We start from the raw sequence: 19,017 nt of genomic DNA on the forward strand, positions 1-19,017 counted from the left end.
CAAAGGATCAACATGAAACAGCACCCAGTAAATGGTAGTTCTCATTATCATCATTGCTGTTGTTTTCTTGGTTGTAGCCCAAGAGTGCCTTATGAATAAAAATTTGTAGGGATGGTAGGGTGGAACATTTTTTTATTATTGTTCAATTACAGTTGTCCCTATTTTCCCCCCATTGCTCTCCCCTGCCCCACCCATCACCCTCCTCCCACACTCAATCCTCCCCCCTGTTGTCCTTGTCCATGGGTCCTTTATACATGTTTCTTGACTTGACCCTTCCCCTTCTTTCCCTCATTATGCCCCTCCCCCCTCCCCTCTTGTCACTGTCAGTTTGTTCTTTATTTCCACGTCTCTGGTTCTATTTTGCTTGCTTGTTTGTTTTGTTGATTAGGTTCCATTTATAGGTGAGATCATACGGTATTTGTCTTTCACTGCCTGGCTTATTTCACTTAGCATAATATTCTCCAGTTCCATCCATGCTGTCAAGAAGGGTAGAAATTCCTTCTTCCTTTCTGCTTCACAATATTCCACTGTGTAAATGTACCACATTCTGGTACTGGCATAAGAACAGACACAAAAATTAATGGAACAGAATAGAGAGCCCAAAAATAAACCCATGTCTCTATGGTCAATTAATATTTGACAAAGGGGACAGGAGTATAAATTGGGGTAAAAATAGTCTCTTCAACAAATGGTGTTGGGACATCTGGACAGCTACGTGCAAAAAAAATGAAAATCAACCCCCAACTTACACCATACACAAACATAAACTCAAGATGGATAAAAGGCTTAAATATGAGTCATGGAACTTTTATTTTGTTGTGGTAAAATATACATAACTAGAGTGGAGTAGAAGAATCATGGCTAAAATCTGTCTCAAAAGAAATCCATTTATCTTCTTTCTCAAGGTAAATCTCAGGAACCAAAATTAACAGGCTACCAAGGAATAGAAACTTTAGAGTACCAGGCTGATAAATAAAAGTACAGTTGTTACTTATATATTTTGTGTTACCAGATAAGATTTTTAAAAGAGAAAAAATATATACATTTATAATGGAAACTTTTTTGTGTTTTAATGCCCAGATTCTACGAATCATGGAGTCCATTTGGGAGACTGAATCTCTGGATTTGTGCCTCTTGCCATATGGTTGCATTTCAACTGGTGACAAAATAGGTGTGTGGTTACCTCAGGAGAGGGATATAGCACTGAGTTAGTGTTAAAGGACTATAATTCCTTCAGTGTAGGCATTTACTAACTGCCAAATTACAATCATAATCCATATAAAAAGGAAGAAAAGGTTTTCGGGATGGTGAATGTGGCTTCCAATTTAATATGGATATGTTGAAGGTAAATGGATTCAAATCCTTGTGCCTAGACATGGAAATGATTTTAGTAAGAACTGGTCCTTCCTCTTTACTTTTCTACCTCTAAACTTTAACTGTTTCATTGCATATTAAACTTCTCCCTCACAGTTCACATTTAAAAATAGACAGAAATATCTGTCACTTATTTTAGTATCCCAGAATTCACATTATCAAAGCTATTATATATTCCACTCTTAGGTGCTTTTACAAACATTTAACAATTTAATGTCAATCAAACATTTTTATTCAAGTTTCCAATTTGAGAACTGTACAAAATCATTTACATTTGACCTGTAATTTGAAAAAGGAAAAGGCACAGGTTGCCAAGTAAGGAAGGATATACTCAGGCCATAACTGCTTTTACTTATTACTTTTCAAAGCCATCCCTTTCCTCTTTGGGGGGATATTGAAAGCATGTCCCACACAACTTCCATTTTCTCCTCCTTTTGTTTGTTTTTCTTACTGCTAAGACCACCAACAGCATGAACCTGGCAAACAGCTCTCTGCCCTCCACTCCACAAAGACATAGCCATTTCTCCTCTGGGCCAGGCACTGGACCCCAACCTACATCAAACTGTGTGCTTCCTCTTGTAGGAATGATCGAGATTGTGAAAGATGCCACAACAATTGCCAAAATTCAGCAAAGCACAGTGGGCAACACAGGCGCGTTTAAGGATGAAGTCCTGAATCACTGGCTCAGAGAAAAATGCCCCATTGAAGAGAAGGTGGGCTCCTGCATTTCCTTACTCTGAAGGCTCCTTGTCAGTTGTCATTTACATAGTAACGGTAGTTTCACGCTTTCAAAGGATCTAGCGATATCGTGCCTCCTGATGTATGTGGGGAAGCCCTTATGCATGAGGTCACAGGGGTTTAAGCATAGCATATCTGTGTAAAACAGACGTGCTCAGTTCAGAATCCACAAGCATTTGCTTCTCCTTTGATTATCAGGCACGCTTTGCATAAAATTTGGTTCTGTGAAATAATTTGTTAGCACTTTTTATGAAAGTCTATTTTTGTTGTTCAGCAGAAAAATTTAGTTACCACATATAAATTTCTTCCTACCTGGGAAACACCACATACCCTATTAAGTAATTTCTAATTTACCACTTCCCTCTAATCTAAAAGGTAAATTATGGATGTTGAAAATGTCGGTTCCACCATTCCTCTCAAGTCCATGTGCTAAATCCTTCACATGCTGCTGGGCTGCTGTTTAAAATTCTGCTGCACAAGATTAGCATTTCTCACTTGCATGGTTAGCAGCTTTTGGGGAGGCAATATAATTAGCAGCACTTATTAGCCTGATATACATGTGTATTGTGACCCCATCGTATTTTAAGTGGTCCCAAGCAGAACACATGTTCACCAATGACAAATGATCGTGGGTTCTGTATGGTTGTTGGCAAGTGACGCATGGTTAGAAAGTGAAGTGACCCTTTGATTAAAGTGATGTTGCCCTTTGACTCTTGTTTCCTCCTGGTGCTGTTGTGAGTCACTGAATCTTCGCCTAAAATACAAGTAGGGCAATGAGAAAGTTGGCACTGAGCAGATATAACATCAATGGAACCAGGCACAACTAACTCGCTCTCTGAAAATGTAATGTCTTTTTGAAAGTCATTTGTAATAGATTCATGCCGCTCTTTGTGGTTAGAACACAACTAATGTTCAGACGCTTTTTAATTAGTTTCAGGCTGCAGTGGAGAGATTTGTTTATTCCTGTGCTGGCTATTGCGTGGCAACCTTTGTTCTTGGAATCGGTGACCGGCACAATGACAACATTATGATTACAGAGACAGGTGAGTTTATTTATTGTAAATTTTTTGGTTGTGGTGAAATACACATGACATAAATTTACCATTTTAGCCGGTGTAAGTGTACAGCGTGGTGGCATCGAGTACATTCGCATTGTTGGACATCACCACCACTCATCTCCGAAGCTTTGTCATGTTCCTCAGCTGAAAGTCAGTACCCGTTGAACACCAACTCTTCCTCCCCCCAGCACACAGTAATTTTTAAATGGAGTTCAAGGGTGGAGCACATATCTAGAAGTCATTGTACAGAGACACAGATTCCGTGATCACCCTAGATCACTCAGGCGTGAGTCATGGAAGATGATGTGGGAAATGAGACCTAAGTAGCATAAATCAGGCAGCAGCTAAGTAGGATCTTATCCCAGAAGCTGGTGAAGGTGGTGTGATCAGCAGTGTCAGATTTCATAGAAAAACAACAAAAAGAACTCATAAATATCTCTTTAAATCTGAAATGCTGTGCCTTCCTAACTTGCCCCTCTTCACTGGTTCACTGTCCACTCTGACAATGCTCAGTATTGGCTACCATGCCAGGAAATTTTTGTCTAAGAAATTTGGACCAATTTAAGAGGACAGTCTGGAAAAAGCACCACATTTGGGTAAACCACTTACTCTCTATGAAAATTGAAAGAGATAATGCCTTTACAGACCCTACCTATGATAAAGAACTATACAAATGAGAAGAGATGATGGTGGTTGTGGTGGTGATGGTAACAGTAGTAGAAATTGACCCAAAGGAGATTCAAATAACTTATTTCTATCTTGCTACTCAAAAGTAAAAGGTAAATGTCCCTCCTCCAAGCAGAATGAAACATCAGTCTATCTTGAGTTACACAAAGGGCATAAGAGGGTCTTGGGCATAATGACGACATATTAGCCAGAGTTTTTATTTATATTTCTAATAATAATTCTGAAATGACAATTTTTAAATAACATTTGGCTGTCATTTAAAGAACACCGGAAGGATATCTATAGAAAACACCCTTGGTTCAAAGAGTGCTTTGTGGCTACTACTACACACACCTGCTAAGACAAAAAAATATCACCGGCTGATAAAACAGTATAAAAATAGCTCTGTCACCCAAGATAGTTCATTGTCAGGCAACTTAAAAAAAGTTTCGAGAAATAAACAAACCAGAGTATTGTTACAAGTGCTTATGCCAGTGTAATGATGTCAGACGTTTTCTTCTTTTAAGGAAATCTATTTCATATTGACTTTGGGCACATCCTTGGGAACTACAAAAGTTTCCTGGGCATTAATAAAGAGAGAGTGCCATTCGTGCTAACCCCAGACTTCCTGTTTGTGATGGGAACTTCTGGAAAGAAGACAAGCCTACACTTCCAGAAATTTCAGGTAACTGGCCTCCCTCATGACCACCTACTGTGAACGCCAAGCAGATGTGCCAGCGGTGCACAGGTGCCCTCACCTTTCCCTCCACTTTGAGGCTCCTCGCACCTCCGCCCACCCCTTCTCGCATGACCACCCATCACCTCCATTCCTTCCCCAAGTGCAAAATGACATTTCTCAGTAATCCTCCCACCTAAAGCCCAACAGCAAGGAAAAACTTCAGTGGGACTGGTGATTCTAGGCCATCAGCATCACACTGGTACTGAAGAGGGGGCTTTAAGAAAGATCGCCTGGCAAGCAGGTTCAGCTTTTGACTATTTATGTATCCAAGGCACTGCCCAGAAGTCCCAACTTTTATATAGATTTTTCAGGACTTTCAAATGATTATGGGCTTTTCTTGATCATTTTTTTCTCCAGGTGTGTAACAAATTGCTAACACAGGAACTCTGTTGTACCACAGTGTGCTTGTCTCATCTTTGTAAAGGACAGTCTCTTCTCTCATTTGAAGTCCTGTCGACTGGGCTGCAGGTCCTGCAGAGCGCTGGCTTGCCTGCTCACTGCGAACCAGCTCCTGCGTGGGTCTGCCCAGCTCCCTGGGAGCGTTCACATTCCGCCTTCTTTTCCAGGCCTTCCTGGTCTACATTCACTTTTGACTCTCAAATATTTTAAACATCTGAGGAGTAAAATTTTCATGCTTGCAAATTTAGTAACTGTGAATGAATGTAACTCAGAGAAATTATAATTACTACTATAATATACCAATTTTATTAATAAACACAAAACAGACCAATAGAGGCAACAGGTGATGACTTTATATGTACAACAGCCCTCTCCCTAGTGCCTCTGATATGTACCAACATTTTAGGAGTAAGTCTTTTTCCTGAGTCTCTTCTCGGGTCCCGTGTTATCCTTGGGAGCAGACATGGGCCTGAAGCTCAGTGAAACAGGAACTAGAATGTACTGTTTTGAAACCTGTCTGTTCTTGTTTGTTCTCCTGCCTGATTTTCACTTCAGTGATTACAGGACTTATCCTCCACAGTTCCAGGAGTTTTGTCAGAGAAACTGAGATCTCTGTGGCCAGATGGTCTTAAGATTTTTAGTGTGTGTTTTTCTGTGTAAACTCAACTGGGTTTCAGACTATTTCCAGGGATTTGACACATTTCAGTTCTGTTTTTCTTTAAAGTTAAAATCGTATGTTTTGACAGCTTCCTAGAACAGAAAAATAGTCTCACCAAAAAAAAAGAAAAGAAGAAAGAAAGAGAGAGAGAGAGAGAGAGAGAGAGAGAGAGAGAGAGAGAGAGAGAGAAGAGACACCTGGAAGAATTTAACCATTTAATTGAGGGGAAACACTCAATTCTCCTCTCCCTGCGGAGGTGACTCACCTGACTAGCTTTGAACAAACAAAGCAGCAAAAGTGCTATTTAAAGAGTCAGACAGACACCGGGAATTGACCTCACTAACAGGTTCTCCTTGGTTCTGTGGATATGTTCTCTTCCTTTTCACTAGTGGTTCTTCCCCAAATGACTGCCCATCTATCCTGTTGCTGACAACATTTCCATAGATCCAAAAGTGCCCATGTCAACCCTAAAATTCCAGGAGGACTTCCCCCTTACTCTTCTTTGTTGTTGTTTTAAATCTGGGGGGAAGCAGAGGCCAAGGAGTGGTTGCCTCCCCTCCAGGCAGCTTCCACCCAGAGCAAGAACTCTTTGCAGGGAGACTTTGTACAAGCTGTCCTCTCAGTCTGGAAGCATTTCTCCATTCTTTGTGGCCAAAATGTGTTTCTTAAGTCATTAAAACCTTTCTCTAAAGTGACATCTAGGCAGTTTCCACCACTAAAAACATACCTTCATAAACTGTACATGCTTACATAGAAAGATCTATGCTTTAGAGGGTTGACATACTATTTAGGTGCCTGTGTATACATGCACTTTGATCCTTAAACACAGATCCAGCAAGGTATTGTGGGTGAAGGAAGGATGGGCATTGGAGCAGAGAAACTTGAGTTTGAATCCTGACCCTACTACTTCATTGCTGTGCATGTGATACAAATTATCCTTTCAGAACCTCAGTTTCCTCATCTGTAAAGTGGGAATACTAGGACCTATGTTATGTGATTTTTTAGGTATTGTTTAAATGAAACATGTAGAATGCTTAGTCCAGTGGCCAGACTATAGCAGAAGCTGAAACCCATCACAACATGTCTTCACAGTTTGAACAATTTCAAGTTAAGAAGCTCTTTCTGAAATGACATCTCAGACAGAAGAATAACATATAAAGCATGAAAAAGTAGCATTGTTCTGGTTAAAGAGCAAGTGAGGGTCCACGCGCTGCCTGCCCCCTTATCTGTTCCTCCTTTCTGTACTTGTCCCCACCCACCTCACTCACAATAGAACGAAAGCCAAACACATGTACGTTTGTGAACAGTTACACAGATGCAGCCCTTCTGAAGCTTCCAGCCTCTCAAAGGTGAGCAGCAAGTTTTTTCATCACTTAACTCAGACCCTTTGGCAGGTTTTTTTTTTTTTTACATACTACTAAGCCTTTCAGAAGATTTCCTGTTTCTTAGTTTTATGATCCCTTTTGAGGTGAAGTTTGTCAAGCTCAGGAAGCACATCTCTAAACTCTCTAAATAGCATCTCAGATCTTGTATAATGAAGCTGCCATTTTTAGGTAATCGGGAAATGTTGTATATATTTACATTTGAATTAAAGGTTTCCTCATTTCCAATGAATCACTCATTTTGAATTGGCAAGATTAATTAATGCATGCAGCATATTTGAATAACTTATTAGAATGGGTGGAAAAAAGTTGACCCACTTTTTGGTAAGGATGAGGTAAGCCCTCACCACAAAGTCTTAAAAATAAACCTAGCAAGTGGCCAGAGGATGGAAGCCAGGGGAACTGGCAGAGGACGGTGCTCCTTTATTTCACCTCTCTTCTTTCCAAGTTTTAACTCAAACTGAACTAAACTAGCACTGGCTAGCTAGTTTAGCAGAGGACCATATTCATAAATTATCTGTAGAACAGCGAGAGTTCAGGAACAAACTATAACCAGACAAAAAGACACAAACCAAGGCCTGCTATTGGAACCCAGGGTTGTCTGGTAGCCGGTGGAGCAGCACACACACGTGTATTTCGATGATGACCATTTCGATAAGTTCTCCTTAGAAAAACCTCTCTCTTACTGAAGAGATAAAAAAAGAAAACAATGTTTTTCCCACTGGTAATTTATTTTTGAAGCATTTTGTTTTAAATTTCACTGAACAGTTATAGAACATATATTACGTACAAATACATTTATGTCACTGGCAAATAAAATGTGGCTTCCCATTTATTTTTATATAAGAATGTGGGTTTTTTCTAATTAAAAGTAGTAACTGCTTCTTAAAAAAAAAAAACAAAACCCAGCAAAACACTGAAAACATCAGTAGGATATGCAAAAGCCATTATCCCGCCTCCCAAAACGACACTGTCAACAGTCTAGTGTTTTTCTTTCATTAAGTACACTATTTGGTGTTTTAGAAGGTTGTAAATTAATTAGAACTTGGTTAAAAACTGAAGAAATAGATACAATGTTGCTCCCTTATTTTAAACTGTTCACTGACTTCTCCTCTGACTTGAAATAAAATCTAAATGTCTAATCTTGCCCTACAGGGCCCTGTGCCATGGAGCCCTGCCCCCTCCAACCTGCCCCATGACACCCTCCCTACATTCACGCAGGTAGCAGTGGCCTTCTTCCATGTCTTCCCGGTCCACCTGTCCAGCTGTTCACCAGGCAGGCCTTCTCCCTGGAACGCCCTTCCCCCTCCCCCCCCCCCAGCCCTTTAGGGCCCGGCTGAAGTGTTATTGATCAGAGCAGTCTTCTAAATAAGGTCCCTGGTGTCACTCTTTGCCACAGCCCCTGCATGTTGCCCTCATAGCATCTATCACAGCATGTAATCATCTGTGCTAGCCTGCTCTTTGTGTCTCCCTTCCCAGAGTTAGCTCTGTGCCGCACGCCACACCTTACTTGAATCCCTCCCTTGAGGCCTGAGGCATATAAGCACTCAGGAAGTTATTTGGGGTGTGAGGGAGTGAATGGTAGAGGAGTAATTCCTGCGTTAGTATGAAGTAGATGAGACTAGCTTGCCTCTTGGTTTTCTTCCTTCCTCATAATACATTGTATTCTACGAATTTCTGAAGTAGTAACCCAGGCACAGATAGACAAACTACCATCACATGGATGTCAATAAGCCTTCAAGGTGCAGGTTAAATATCTGTACATCAGAAGAAGTAAACCTAATTATGAAATCTAGTATGTTATTAAATAATACAAATATTTGTTATATGGTGCCCATTCACATTTCTGTGAAAATTTTCTCACTGACACAACCATTACATATTTTTTTCTATCAGAGCCATAGTTCGTGCCAAGAAAATAAGACTTGTAGTATATATACCTGTGGTACATACTCCTATAGTATACATTCTATGTAGGACAGTTTTCAAGGAGCATAAACAACTTGGCCGTGTACGAACAAGCATTGTGAAGATGTCCTTTGCACCTAGTAGGCACTGAGCAACTGTACATCAGACGAAGCTGAAGAAGTCAGGGGAACATCTCCGCATGCACACCTATGCAAAGTGGGCAATTTGACGGACGTACTTAAAAGGCACTTGCCCCTAGATGTCACTCTTAAGAAGCATTATATGAGAGAAGTCTGGGACACATTATGTTATTTTAATCTAGGACGCCGGTTTTATCAGGCCCCGCTGGGCTTCCACCCCGGCAGCGCTGTCCCCATGCCAGGGTGCACCCCCGTGCCTCCACCTGCAGGCCCAGCCCTGGGCCCAGCCGCTATACAGAGTCCTGACTTGGGTTTTTAAGAACCTTCATTCTCACTTCACCTCCGCTCTCATCTAGCTCTCATCTCAGACCCCAGGCTGTCTGAACTACTTCCACCTCAGTTCCTCCACCAGGCCCTGCTTGTTAACCTGCTTCGAGCCCTGGGTCCCTGCTCCCTCCTGCTATCTGTCTTGCAGAAAGTCAAGTAGTCTCCTAGGCCAGCCCCAGGGAGCACGGGGCAGAGACCTCACCATCTGATGCTCACCGTTATTCCCCATCCCTGTTCTCTGACTCCCCATCCCTGTTCTCTGACTCCCCTTCCCTGCATGGTGTCCCCTGCACTTGTCTACACCTGTAACTGTCCATACGTGTGACCTGCCATGCTGGGCTGTCTCAGCCTCCTTCTCCTTCCTGTTACAGTCACCAGGCCCTGTCCTTCCATATCCAAGACAGCACACTTATTCAACACACACTTGTTAAATTCCTACTACATTTCAGATACCGTGCCGGGCACAAAGAAGGCTCAAGTACTGCTCTCGGTAAGGAGAGATGTCTCTATAGTTTAATCCTCTTCCAATATGATTGTTCCCTAATTCATCCTGATTTTACAGCAATGAATCTTTCCCAACACTGAACTTGGCCCCTGTGCATTACGCATTCTGCACATTATCTACAGTGTGCTGGGCACGGGTGACACAGAGCAGAGGCACAGCCCCAGGGCCCAGCAGAAGAGATACTATACAACTTTGTATATCTTTCTACTAAGAGATACATATACAACTTTGTACTAAGGATTTCAACCATGGGTTACAGAGGAAGCACTAAATCCTGGGGGATAGAAAAGGGCTATGGAGTGAAGGAAGTGCTTATATTGGTGCCTTAAGGGCTGAGTTCAATTACATTGTGCCCTATATTGAATGTATACTATAGGTCTATACCACATGTCCAAACTTCATGCCCTTGCTCATGTTATTCCTTCTGCCTGGATGTTCCTTCCCCCTCTGCATCACGAGAAGAACATGAGCAAGGGCATGAAGTTAGTATTTGGTATCAGCACTTAGGAATAAAAGCACGGTTGTCCGGTATGGGTGGAACACAGGTATACATGGGAGTGCGTAGTAGAATTTGAGTCAAGAAAAGAAATGTGGGTCTAATTTGAAGCAGGGTGTGGGCTTGGCTGGAGGGTAGAGAACAAAACAAAGAAGTCCTTTGAAGTTCATTTGATTAATCAAACATTACTGTAATAAAGGCTTATTACAGGTCACCAGGGAGATGACAGGTTTATCTGTCAAACTGCCCAAAACTTACTGAGTGGATAAAGGATCTCTCTTGAGATCTGTACCCTGGCCCACCAATGAGGACAAGCTCAGCCTCCTCCATCGAGTCTTGACACTCTCAGTGCTTCGCTATCTGCCTGTGCTGCCATTGGAGTGTATGCTCAGAGAAAGGTCCAGCATCAGCCCTTTACAGGAGTTCAGATATGTTGGTGTGACATCTCCCCCAGATGCAAACTTGCCTGAATGTAGAATTGTTAGGACTTGGATAGGCTTGCTGAGTTTTATCACTTTTCTGGAAAAGAAATGAACATACCACTGAAAAATGGCCTTGGATTGGTTCCGTGTTAATCCACCAGCATGCAGTGTTGCTCAGTGCCTGAGATATGAGACCTCTGGTACTTTTAAACATTTATCAAGAATAACCTTCCAACTGGCATCATTCTCTCAATGTTTGGTTTCTTTTAGAGAATTGTTTTGTCTACCATAGGAGTATTATTGAGGACACTATTCACCATGTTACAAAGTGTACTCTTTATAAAAATCCACTCAGGAAATTTCTTAGGTCTTAGTCTCTACAAAAATTGTGTTTCTCCTAAACAAGTAGGTTTTTAAAATCTTCTGTATATTGGGTGAAGTAACACATTCAATCCTCCTTTTGGCTACAGATATATTGGAAGACCACCCATAGCAAGTATATAGGATTTGTGATATGTAGGCTTAATCTCTCGCCCAAATTCATTGTGGGTCATTTCCTTTGTGAGTCCCTCTCCTTCTTCTACCCACCTCTAAATAATGTTGCTTTGATTTTTATGTGTACAAATAATCTACCTTCAATCCTTTTTGGAACAAGGCTAGAAGATAACACATACCCCACTACATACAGTCTCATCTATTCAGAATATTTTACTAAAATAGGACAGTTTAATTGTAACCTTTACCTTTATAATGAATGAACTTCTAGATAAATATGTGAGAACATGGAAATACAGCCCTTCCTCTGGTAGACAGAGCTAGTCTGAGAAACATTTTTAAGAAGTCCTTAAAGATAAGAATTCTTATTCAAACTGAACAAATGCATGACCAAGTGTCAGACACACTCTTACTTCAGATTTACCAAAAGGTGCTTCTTCCTGCATTATTAGGTCTGCTAATCAGTGACCTTCTCTGTTTGCCAAAATAAATTCTAAAGACATTGCCCAGCTAATTCATTGATTCTTATAGAAAACAAAATAAAACCCCCTGTCTTTGACTGAAATATTTTTCTCCATGCTCTCCTTCCTCTAGCAGACAGAGGCAACATGATCATTCAGGAAAAGTCAATGGGTGAGAATATTTCTGTTCATTAATGAGTATTTGTTTTTCTTCTTTCTCCTCTCAGCCGTAGATTCTGCTCAGGGAGTTTCTGTTTTTTTAAGGGTTTTTTTGTTGTTGTTTATTTTTGACCCTGAGATTACTTCCTCATTTTTGTGCATTATATACAGTAATATTTCACTTCCACTTTGTTTCAAGATAAGAATGGAGGAATTTACAGAAAAAGTAGGAGTATTCCACATGACCTTGGATAGTCTAAAGCAGTCAGAGCTCATTCGTGGTTAACAATTGAGTAGATTGTACATAGAAAGTAGTTTGTTTGTTTGCTTGTTTGTTCAGTTTAGCGGAGTAATAAGTTGGTCCAGTTAACAAATCAAGTCAAAGTGTTGACCCTGAAATGGTAATGAATTCCTTTGTTCCCAAGAGCTAAGGGAGTGGCAGTTTTGTAAAAAACAATCATTCTTTTGGTACTAGATGCTATAATTAAGGCATTGGAATCAACTGTGAAGTTAAGAGCAGAGGTACTGTGTAGACTCTCTCTATTTATTAGCTACTAAGGCAGGCTTGTCCAGCGAATGACATTCACAGTCCTGCAGTGTTCCCCACATTCACACTCATTAACAAGTATATTAACCAAGTCCCTGAAATCAGATTCTTCCCTTTACCCCTTCTTCTCCACTCAGTAACAGAAAGCCTTCAACAGGCATTGGAGAAGGACAGAAGAAGAAGGTCTGAGGTCAGTGCCGGGCAGCCCTGGCAGAAGGGAAAATTCTGTTGCTATAGCCAGTAACTTCTGTGTTCTGTGCTTCCCCCTGGACTCCCCAAGCCACATCCTCATGGTGTCTCAAACCACAGGCCTCTGGGCCGAGGCAGCATGGTCAGAATGCTCTCACAGAATGATGGCTGAGTACAAAGGGCAGAAATGAAACCTCTGGGGCTTGAGTGGGTGGAGCAAGTGCTCACTGTGCCCCTCATAGCAAGAGAAACACCTGCATATGTAGCCTTTGTGCCTGCCACATGTTCCTGTCTTCCTACCCATCTCAGGGGCCAGTGTGAACAAAACCCTCCCCCTGGACACTGGTGGGAACTGAGGCTCCTACCCCGACCCACTTCACCACCTAGGTCTTTACTGTTTAAGGAGACATTTTGAACAGGTGGTCTAAATGGGAAGGTGACCTCCTCAGCATTGAGAAGTATGTGATCAATAATGCAACTTCTCATATTATTAACAATAATAGCCAACCACTTACATAGCACTTAAATCTTACCACTACCATATGAAATGGGTATTGTTGTTATTATTATTCCACAGATGAGGAAACCAATGTCCAGAGAGTTTAAGCAACTTCTGTGACAAGCAGCTTGTCAGTAATAATCTGACAGTTTGAATCTGGGCACTGAGTGAGGTGTGAATCTGTGCTTTTAACCACTGCCCCACACTACCTTTACGCGATAAATCTGCACCAAGTGTCTAAGTCTGCACAGCCAGTCAGATTTTAGACATTGCGTCTGACAAGTATGGGGCATGTGGTTAAATTTGGGGATGACATTTCTTTGTCATAGAAGCGACTCCTGTACAATATATGAAAATCAGAACTAACTGGATAAATAAGAGCCAGTGTAAATTCCTTATGTAGGTGAGATGACCTTCAAGAGAAGCAGAAACATCGATCAGTTGCCTCCCATATGCCCCCCAACCAGGGAATCAAACCTGCAACCTGGGTATATGCCCTGACCAGGAATCAAACCCACAACTTTTGGTGTATGGGATGACACCCCAACCAAATGAGCCACCCCAGGGCAACAGTTCTTTTTTTAAACATCTCTTTGTGTTCTTCGGAGATCTTGTGCTTTGGTTAATCACTGTGTTGCCACTTGACACATACGTACTGGGCACCTATAGATTGGTGTTAAAACTTGGCCCCAGATTAATTTTCCTCCTCAGACAATTCCTGTTAAAGAATTTGACCACATAGTACTCTCAGACTGTAGTGTGGCTGTGTGGGGTGAGAAGGGTGGAAAGTAGGGGGTTTGCCTCGAGCTCCCAGTGTACAAAAGAAAATAATTAAAAATCAGAATGTAATCTAATTCAAAATCAAAAGTCATCCTCATTTACACCTTTGTGAAAATTGTGTGAGTTGGCAAATTAATGAGACTGTTGCCTGGGGTGAAGTCTGCCCTTAGCCTGTGTAATTAGCCAAAAATGAGAGAGACCTCAGTGGGTCCTACGGGTGAGCAAGAGACAATGATTTCCTGATGGAAGTGGAGTCATTAAAAACGCAAGAGCACTAAGGCGATGGGACCACTTCCAGGGACATGGTGTCTGGGCTGCCGCAGGAACAGCTCAGTCGACTGCATCTGCGGAGACTCCCTGGAGTCACTCTGTCCTCCAGGTAGGAAGGGAGAGGACTAACATCTATTGAAACCTTGCTATGTGCCATCCTCTGTGACAGGCATTTTATATATATTGTCTCACTTAAAAATGCCAGAAGAGTCCATGAGTTTTTGTCCTTGGCTAGGGTGATGCGTGCACAGTCCAGCCTTGACCCACAGAGTGACACAGGCATGACCACCGTTGTCATGGCAGTTACCCTGCCACATGCAAATGACACAGAAGAGGTCATCTAAAAGCAAAAAGAAAAAGCACTATTAACATTTTGGCCTGTAAACTTACACTCTTTTTAAAAAAAAAATGTGTTCAATTATCAAAATGGGATTATACTATGTGTTGGTTCAAACCTGCTTTTTAACTCAAAAGCTTTTACATGCTTATTAAATATTCTTCTACAATATCATTCTAGTAGTTATAAAGGGCTCAATTATAGGTACTTTCATAAATCCTTTTTATCAATCCCAAGTTGTAGGATATTTAGGTTGCTTTCAATTTTCTACAATTTTAAACATGTTCTAATTAACATTCTTATAGACATCATTGCAAGATTAGCCTTTTTTTTAAAAAAAAAAAGGTAAATTCTGCCCTGGCTGGTGTGGCTCAGTGGATTGAGCACCAGCCTGAGAACCAAATGGTCACTGGTTCGATTCCCAGTCAGGGCACATGCCTGGGTTGTAGGCCAGGTCTCCACTAAGGGGCACATGAGAGGCAACCACACATTGATGTTTCTCTCCCTCTCTTTCTCCTTTCCCCTCTTTCTAAACATAAAATAAATACAATCTTTAAAAAGAAAAGGTAAATTCCCAGCATGGGAATTTCTGGACAAAAGGATATAGACATTTTTAAAGTCAAATTTATTGAGGCATAATTCACATACAGCAGAATTGGACCTTTTAAGGTACACAGGTCTTTGAATTTTGACAAATGCATATCGTATAACCACCACCACAATTAATTTATATAACACTTATAAGTATTTTAAAGCTTTTGATGCATGTTATCAAATTATCTGCTAGTAAAATTATACCTATTTCCATCTACCATTGGCCTATGAAAGGTGAACATTGGGTATTATCCTTAAAAATGTAAAAATAAAAAAGATTCTCCAATTCAGTAAATGAATGTTTCCATCTCTTTTTAGGTTATATTTGTTTGATTACTAATGGGGTTGCATATTTTTTTCATATGTTTATCTGTTTTATGTCTTATAGTATGAATCTTCGTTTATATCCTTGGCCTGTATTTCTAGCCAAGTACTTACCTCTTTCTTATTGATTTGTAAGAGCTATTGATGGTTGGGGTGAAGTGATCTCTCATGTTGCGAATATGTTTTCTCTTGTTATTTGCCTCCTTTAATATTTTTATAGCTTTTTTCCCCTCAAAAGTTTGAAGTTTCTATAATAGTTCCAGCTATTCTTTACAGATTCTATTTTGGAAGTCATCTTCATAAAGTCCGTTCCCATTTCATGATTATTTAAATACTGTATTTGCCATTTTTTATTTAAATCTTTAATTCATCTGGAATTTATTTTGAATATTTTTAATTTTTTTATTTATTATATTTTTTCCATTACTGTTTAGTCCCCTTATACCCCCTTCTCCTCACAATCACCGCACTGTTGTCCATGCCCATGAGGCCTTGTTCCTTTTTGCTCAATCCCTTCACCTTCTAACCTTCCCCAGCCTTAGCTGTCTTCCTGCTCTCTATCTATGAGTCTGTCTCTATTTTGCTTGTCAGTTTGGTAGGTTCATTAGATCCAACATATGAGTGAGATCTTATGGTATTTGTCTTTCTCTGACTGGCTTATTTCACTTAGCATAATGTTCTCCAGGTCCATCCATACTGTTGCAAAGGGTAAAATTTTCATCTTTTTTACAGCTGAGTAGTATTCCATTGTCCCATAGTTGTTCTATCCACTCATCACACAGTGGCTGCACAGTGTGCACTCACACCAACAGTGCACAAGGGTTCCCTTTTCTCCACATCCTCATCAGCACTTATTTGTTGATTTATTGATGATAGCCATTCTGACGGGTGTGAGATGATATCTCATTGTAATTTTAATTTGCATTTTCTAATGATTAGTGATGTTGAGCATCTTTTGATATGTCTATTGGCCATCTGTATGTCCTCTTTGGAGAAGTGTCTATTCAGCTCCTTTGCCCATTTTTTAATTGGATTTTTTTTTTGTTGAGTTTTGTAAGTACTTTATAAATTTTGGATATTAACCTGTTACAAGATGTACCAGCAAATATGTTCTCTCATTCTGTGGGTCATCTTTTTATTTTGTTGATGTTTTCCTTTGCTGTGCAAAAACTTTTTAGTTTGATGTAGTCCCATTTGTTTATTTTTTTTCTTTTGTTTCTCTTGCCTGGGGAGATATATACAATAAAATATTGCTATGAGCAATGTCCTAGATTTTGCTGCCTATGTTTTTCTTCTATGATTTGTATGGTCTTGGGTCTTTTATGTCTTTAATCCATTTTGAATTTATTCTTCTGTATGGAGTAAGAAGGTGGTCTAGTTTCACTTTTCTGCATGTATCTGTCCAATTTTCCCAACACCATTTATTGAATAAACTATCTTTACACCATTGTATGTGCTTGCTTCCTCTGTCAAATATTAATTGACTATAAAGGTGTGGATTTATTTCTGGGCTCTCTATTCTGTTCCATTGATCTATGTGTCTGTTTTTATGCCAGTACCATGGTGTTTTGACTACTATGGCCTTATAGTATAGTTTCATATTAGGTAGCATTATTCCTCCAACTTTGTTCTTTCTCAGGATCACCGTTGCTATGCAAGGCCTTTTGTGGTTCTTGTGGTTCTGAACCATGCAAACTGGGCTTTGGCCAGTTGGCGCCTTTATATATGACTCAACAATTCATGTTGAAGGAAATGGGTTTTTATTAACAGGGCTCCAACCTTGGGGCAGCTGAGAGGACTGCTGCTCTGATCCCTTCTCTCCCATGAGACCCAGAACTTCTCTTGCTCTCCAAAAGTCTACAAGCCAAAACTATGCCTAGAAGTCTCCCATTTCCTTATCTCTCCTTAAGTCAGTCATGCAAACATATCTCCATCCTCTCTGGGATGTGCACTGGTGGGTTTCAGAGTCACCATCTTCTCGAAGCATCTCTCTCCTTTGGGGTCTGGGGTGTGCTGCTCCCAGTTTCCATGTAGCCACCCAGAAATTGTGTGGCGTACTACGTTAGATTATAGTACCCCAGATGCTGGAGCCCAGGGAGGCACATGTCCCTCCATGGGACCCTGCCTCCAGGAGTGGACTCCCATTCATCAGGATCTAAGACCCTGTGGGCCTGGCATCTGCTTGGTCCGACAAGCACTGCTGTCCATGAGGGGAGCAGGGCCAGAGGCCCAGAACGTCCAAATGCCAAAGGCCCAGAGAGAGAGCTTGCTCCAAGCTCCAAAGCAAGAATGACTTTGTACCAAGAGGCCGTACCAAGAGTAAGGGAGAGAGAGCTTTTCTGCCCTTTATTTTTTAATTATATTTTATTGATAATGCTATTATAATTGTCCTGAGTTTTCCTCCTTTGCCCGCCTCCACCTAGCACCCCCCAACTCCTTCAGGCTACCCCCCATCATTGCTCATGCCCATGGGTCATGCGTATACGTTCTTTGGCTACTCCATTTCCTACACTGTGCTTTACATCCCCATGGTTATTCTGTAACTGCCTATTTGTACTTTTAATCCCCTCACCTCTTCACTCATTCCCCCATACCATCCTCCCATCCAGATGGTATCCTCCCAAACAATGCTCCCAAACAATCAAAATGCTCTCTGAATCCATGATCCACCCTTTACTTAGTCCCTCCCAATATCCCATGTGCGCAGGAAGCCAGTGGGAGTATCCAGCCTTTCCTATGATGCATCAGTGTCCACCATTTTTGGCAGCTCCCCAGTGTCTTTGACCCTCTTTCAGGTGCCACCTTTAGCCAGGGCAAAATTTGCCAGCCACACAGAGGTGCATATGTATACTTTAGTCCAGGTTGGGGCATCTAGCCCCCACAACTCATGCAGGCACTGTATAAACCTCCCCCCTTCTGCCCCCCCACTATGTCATGAGTCACTCTGCCAATGTGTGTTCTCACAGTCACATTTACAGTTTGCCCTAGGCAGCAGCCTACTTCCACAGCCTCTCCCTTCAGGAAAGCATGGGCTGTTTTAATCTGCCTTTGTTATACAATGTACCTTAAATGCTCTGCCTTCTGCAGCATCAGCACCCTTTCCTACCCTCTGCCTTTTCGGAGGACTGGGGGTGTCCCCCTGTTTTCCAGGGACCTCTGGTCCAACCTACGCCATTATAGTTCCATATAAATTTTGAAATATTTGTTCTAGTTCTGTGAAATATGTCTTTGGTATCTTGACAGGAATTGCATTGAATTAGATTGCTTTGGGTAGTATGGATATTTTTCTAATGTCTACATCCTATCCATGAATACAATATGTGCTTCCACTTTTTCATATCTTCTTCAATTTCTTTCTTCAGTGTCTTATCATTTTCAGAATATAGGTCTTTTACATTTTGGGTTAGGTTTATTCCTAGGTATTTTATTCTTCTGTTTTTTTAATTTTCCTCTCATTTAGTTCATTATTAGCATATAAAAATGCAACTGATTTGTGGATATTGTTTTGTATCCTGCTACTTTGCTGAATTCATTTATCAGTTCTGGTAGT

At 41.0% G+C, this 19,017-nt stretch overlaps 1 protein-coding gene and 1 pseudogene across 3 annotated transcripts in view; one reads left to right on the forward strand and one right to left on the reverse strand.

Annotated features, from left to right (window-relative positions):
- LOC112303077 (keratin, type I cytoskeletal 18-like) overlaps positions 1-19,017 on the reverse strand; it is a 375,683-nt pseudogene that overhangs the window by 340,702 nt on the left and 15,964 nt on the right.
- PIK3CG (phosphatidylinositol-4,5-bisphosphate 3-kinase catalytic subunit gamma) overlaps positions 1-19,017 on the forward strand; it is a 40,590-nt gene that overhangs the window by 14,812 nt on the left and 6,761 nt on the right. For 2 of the 3 annotated variants that reach the window (XM_024558514.4, XM_024558505.3), the window contains exons 7-10: positions 1,081-1,171; positions 1,957-2,087; positions 3,044-3,155; positions 4,364-4,521. In XM_024558514.4, coding sequence (XP_024414282.1) covers positions 1,081-1,171; positions 1,957-2,087; positions 3,044-3,155; positions 4,364-4,521 — 492 coding nt within the window. Of the gene's footprint in view, positions 1-1,080; positions 1,172-1,956; positions 2,088-3,043; positions 3,156-4,363; positions 4,522-4,932; positions 8,328-19,017 lie in introns of those variants that run through there. The other variant, XM_045193591.3, reaches the window with a different exon arrangement.

The sequence above is a fragment of the Desmodus rotundus genome, chromosome 6 (assembly GCF_022682495.2).
Source record: "Desmodus rotundus isolate HL8 chromosome 6, HLdesRot8A.1, whole genome shotgun sequence".
Lineage (NCBI taxonomy): Eukaryota > Metazoa > Chordata > Mammalia > Chiroptera > Phyllostomidae > Desmodus > Desmodus rotundus.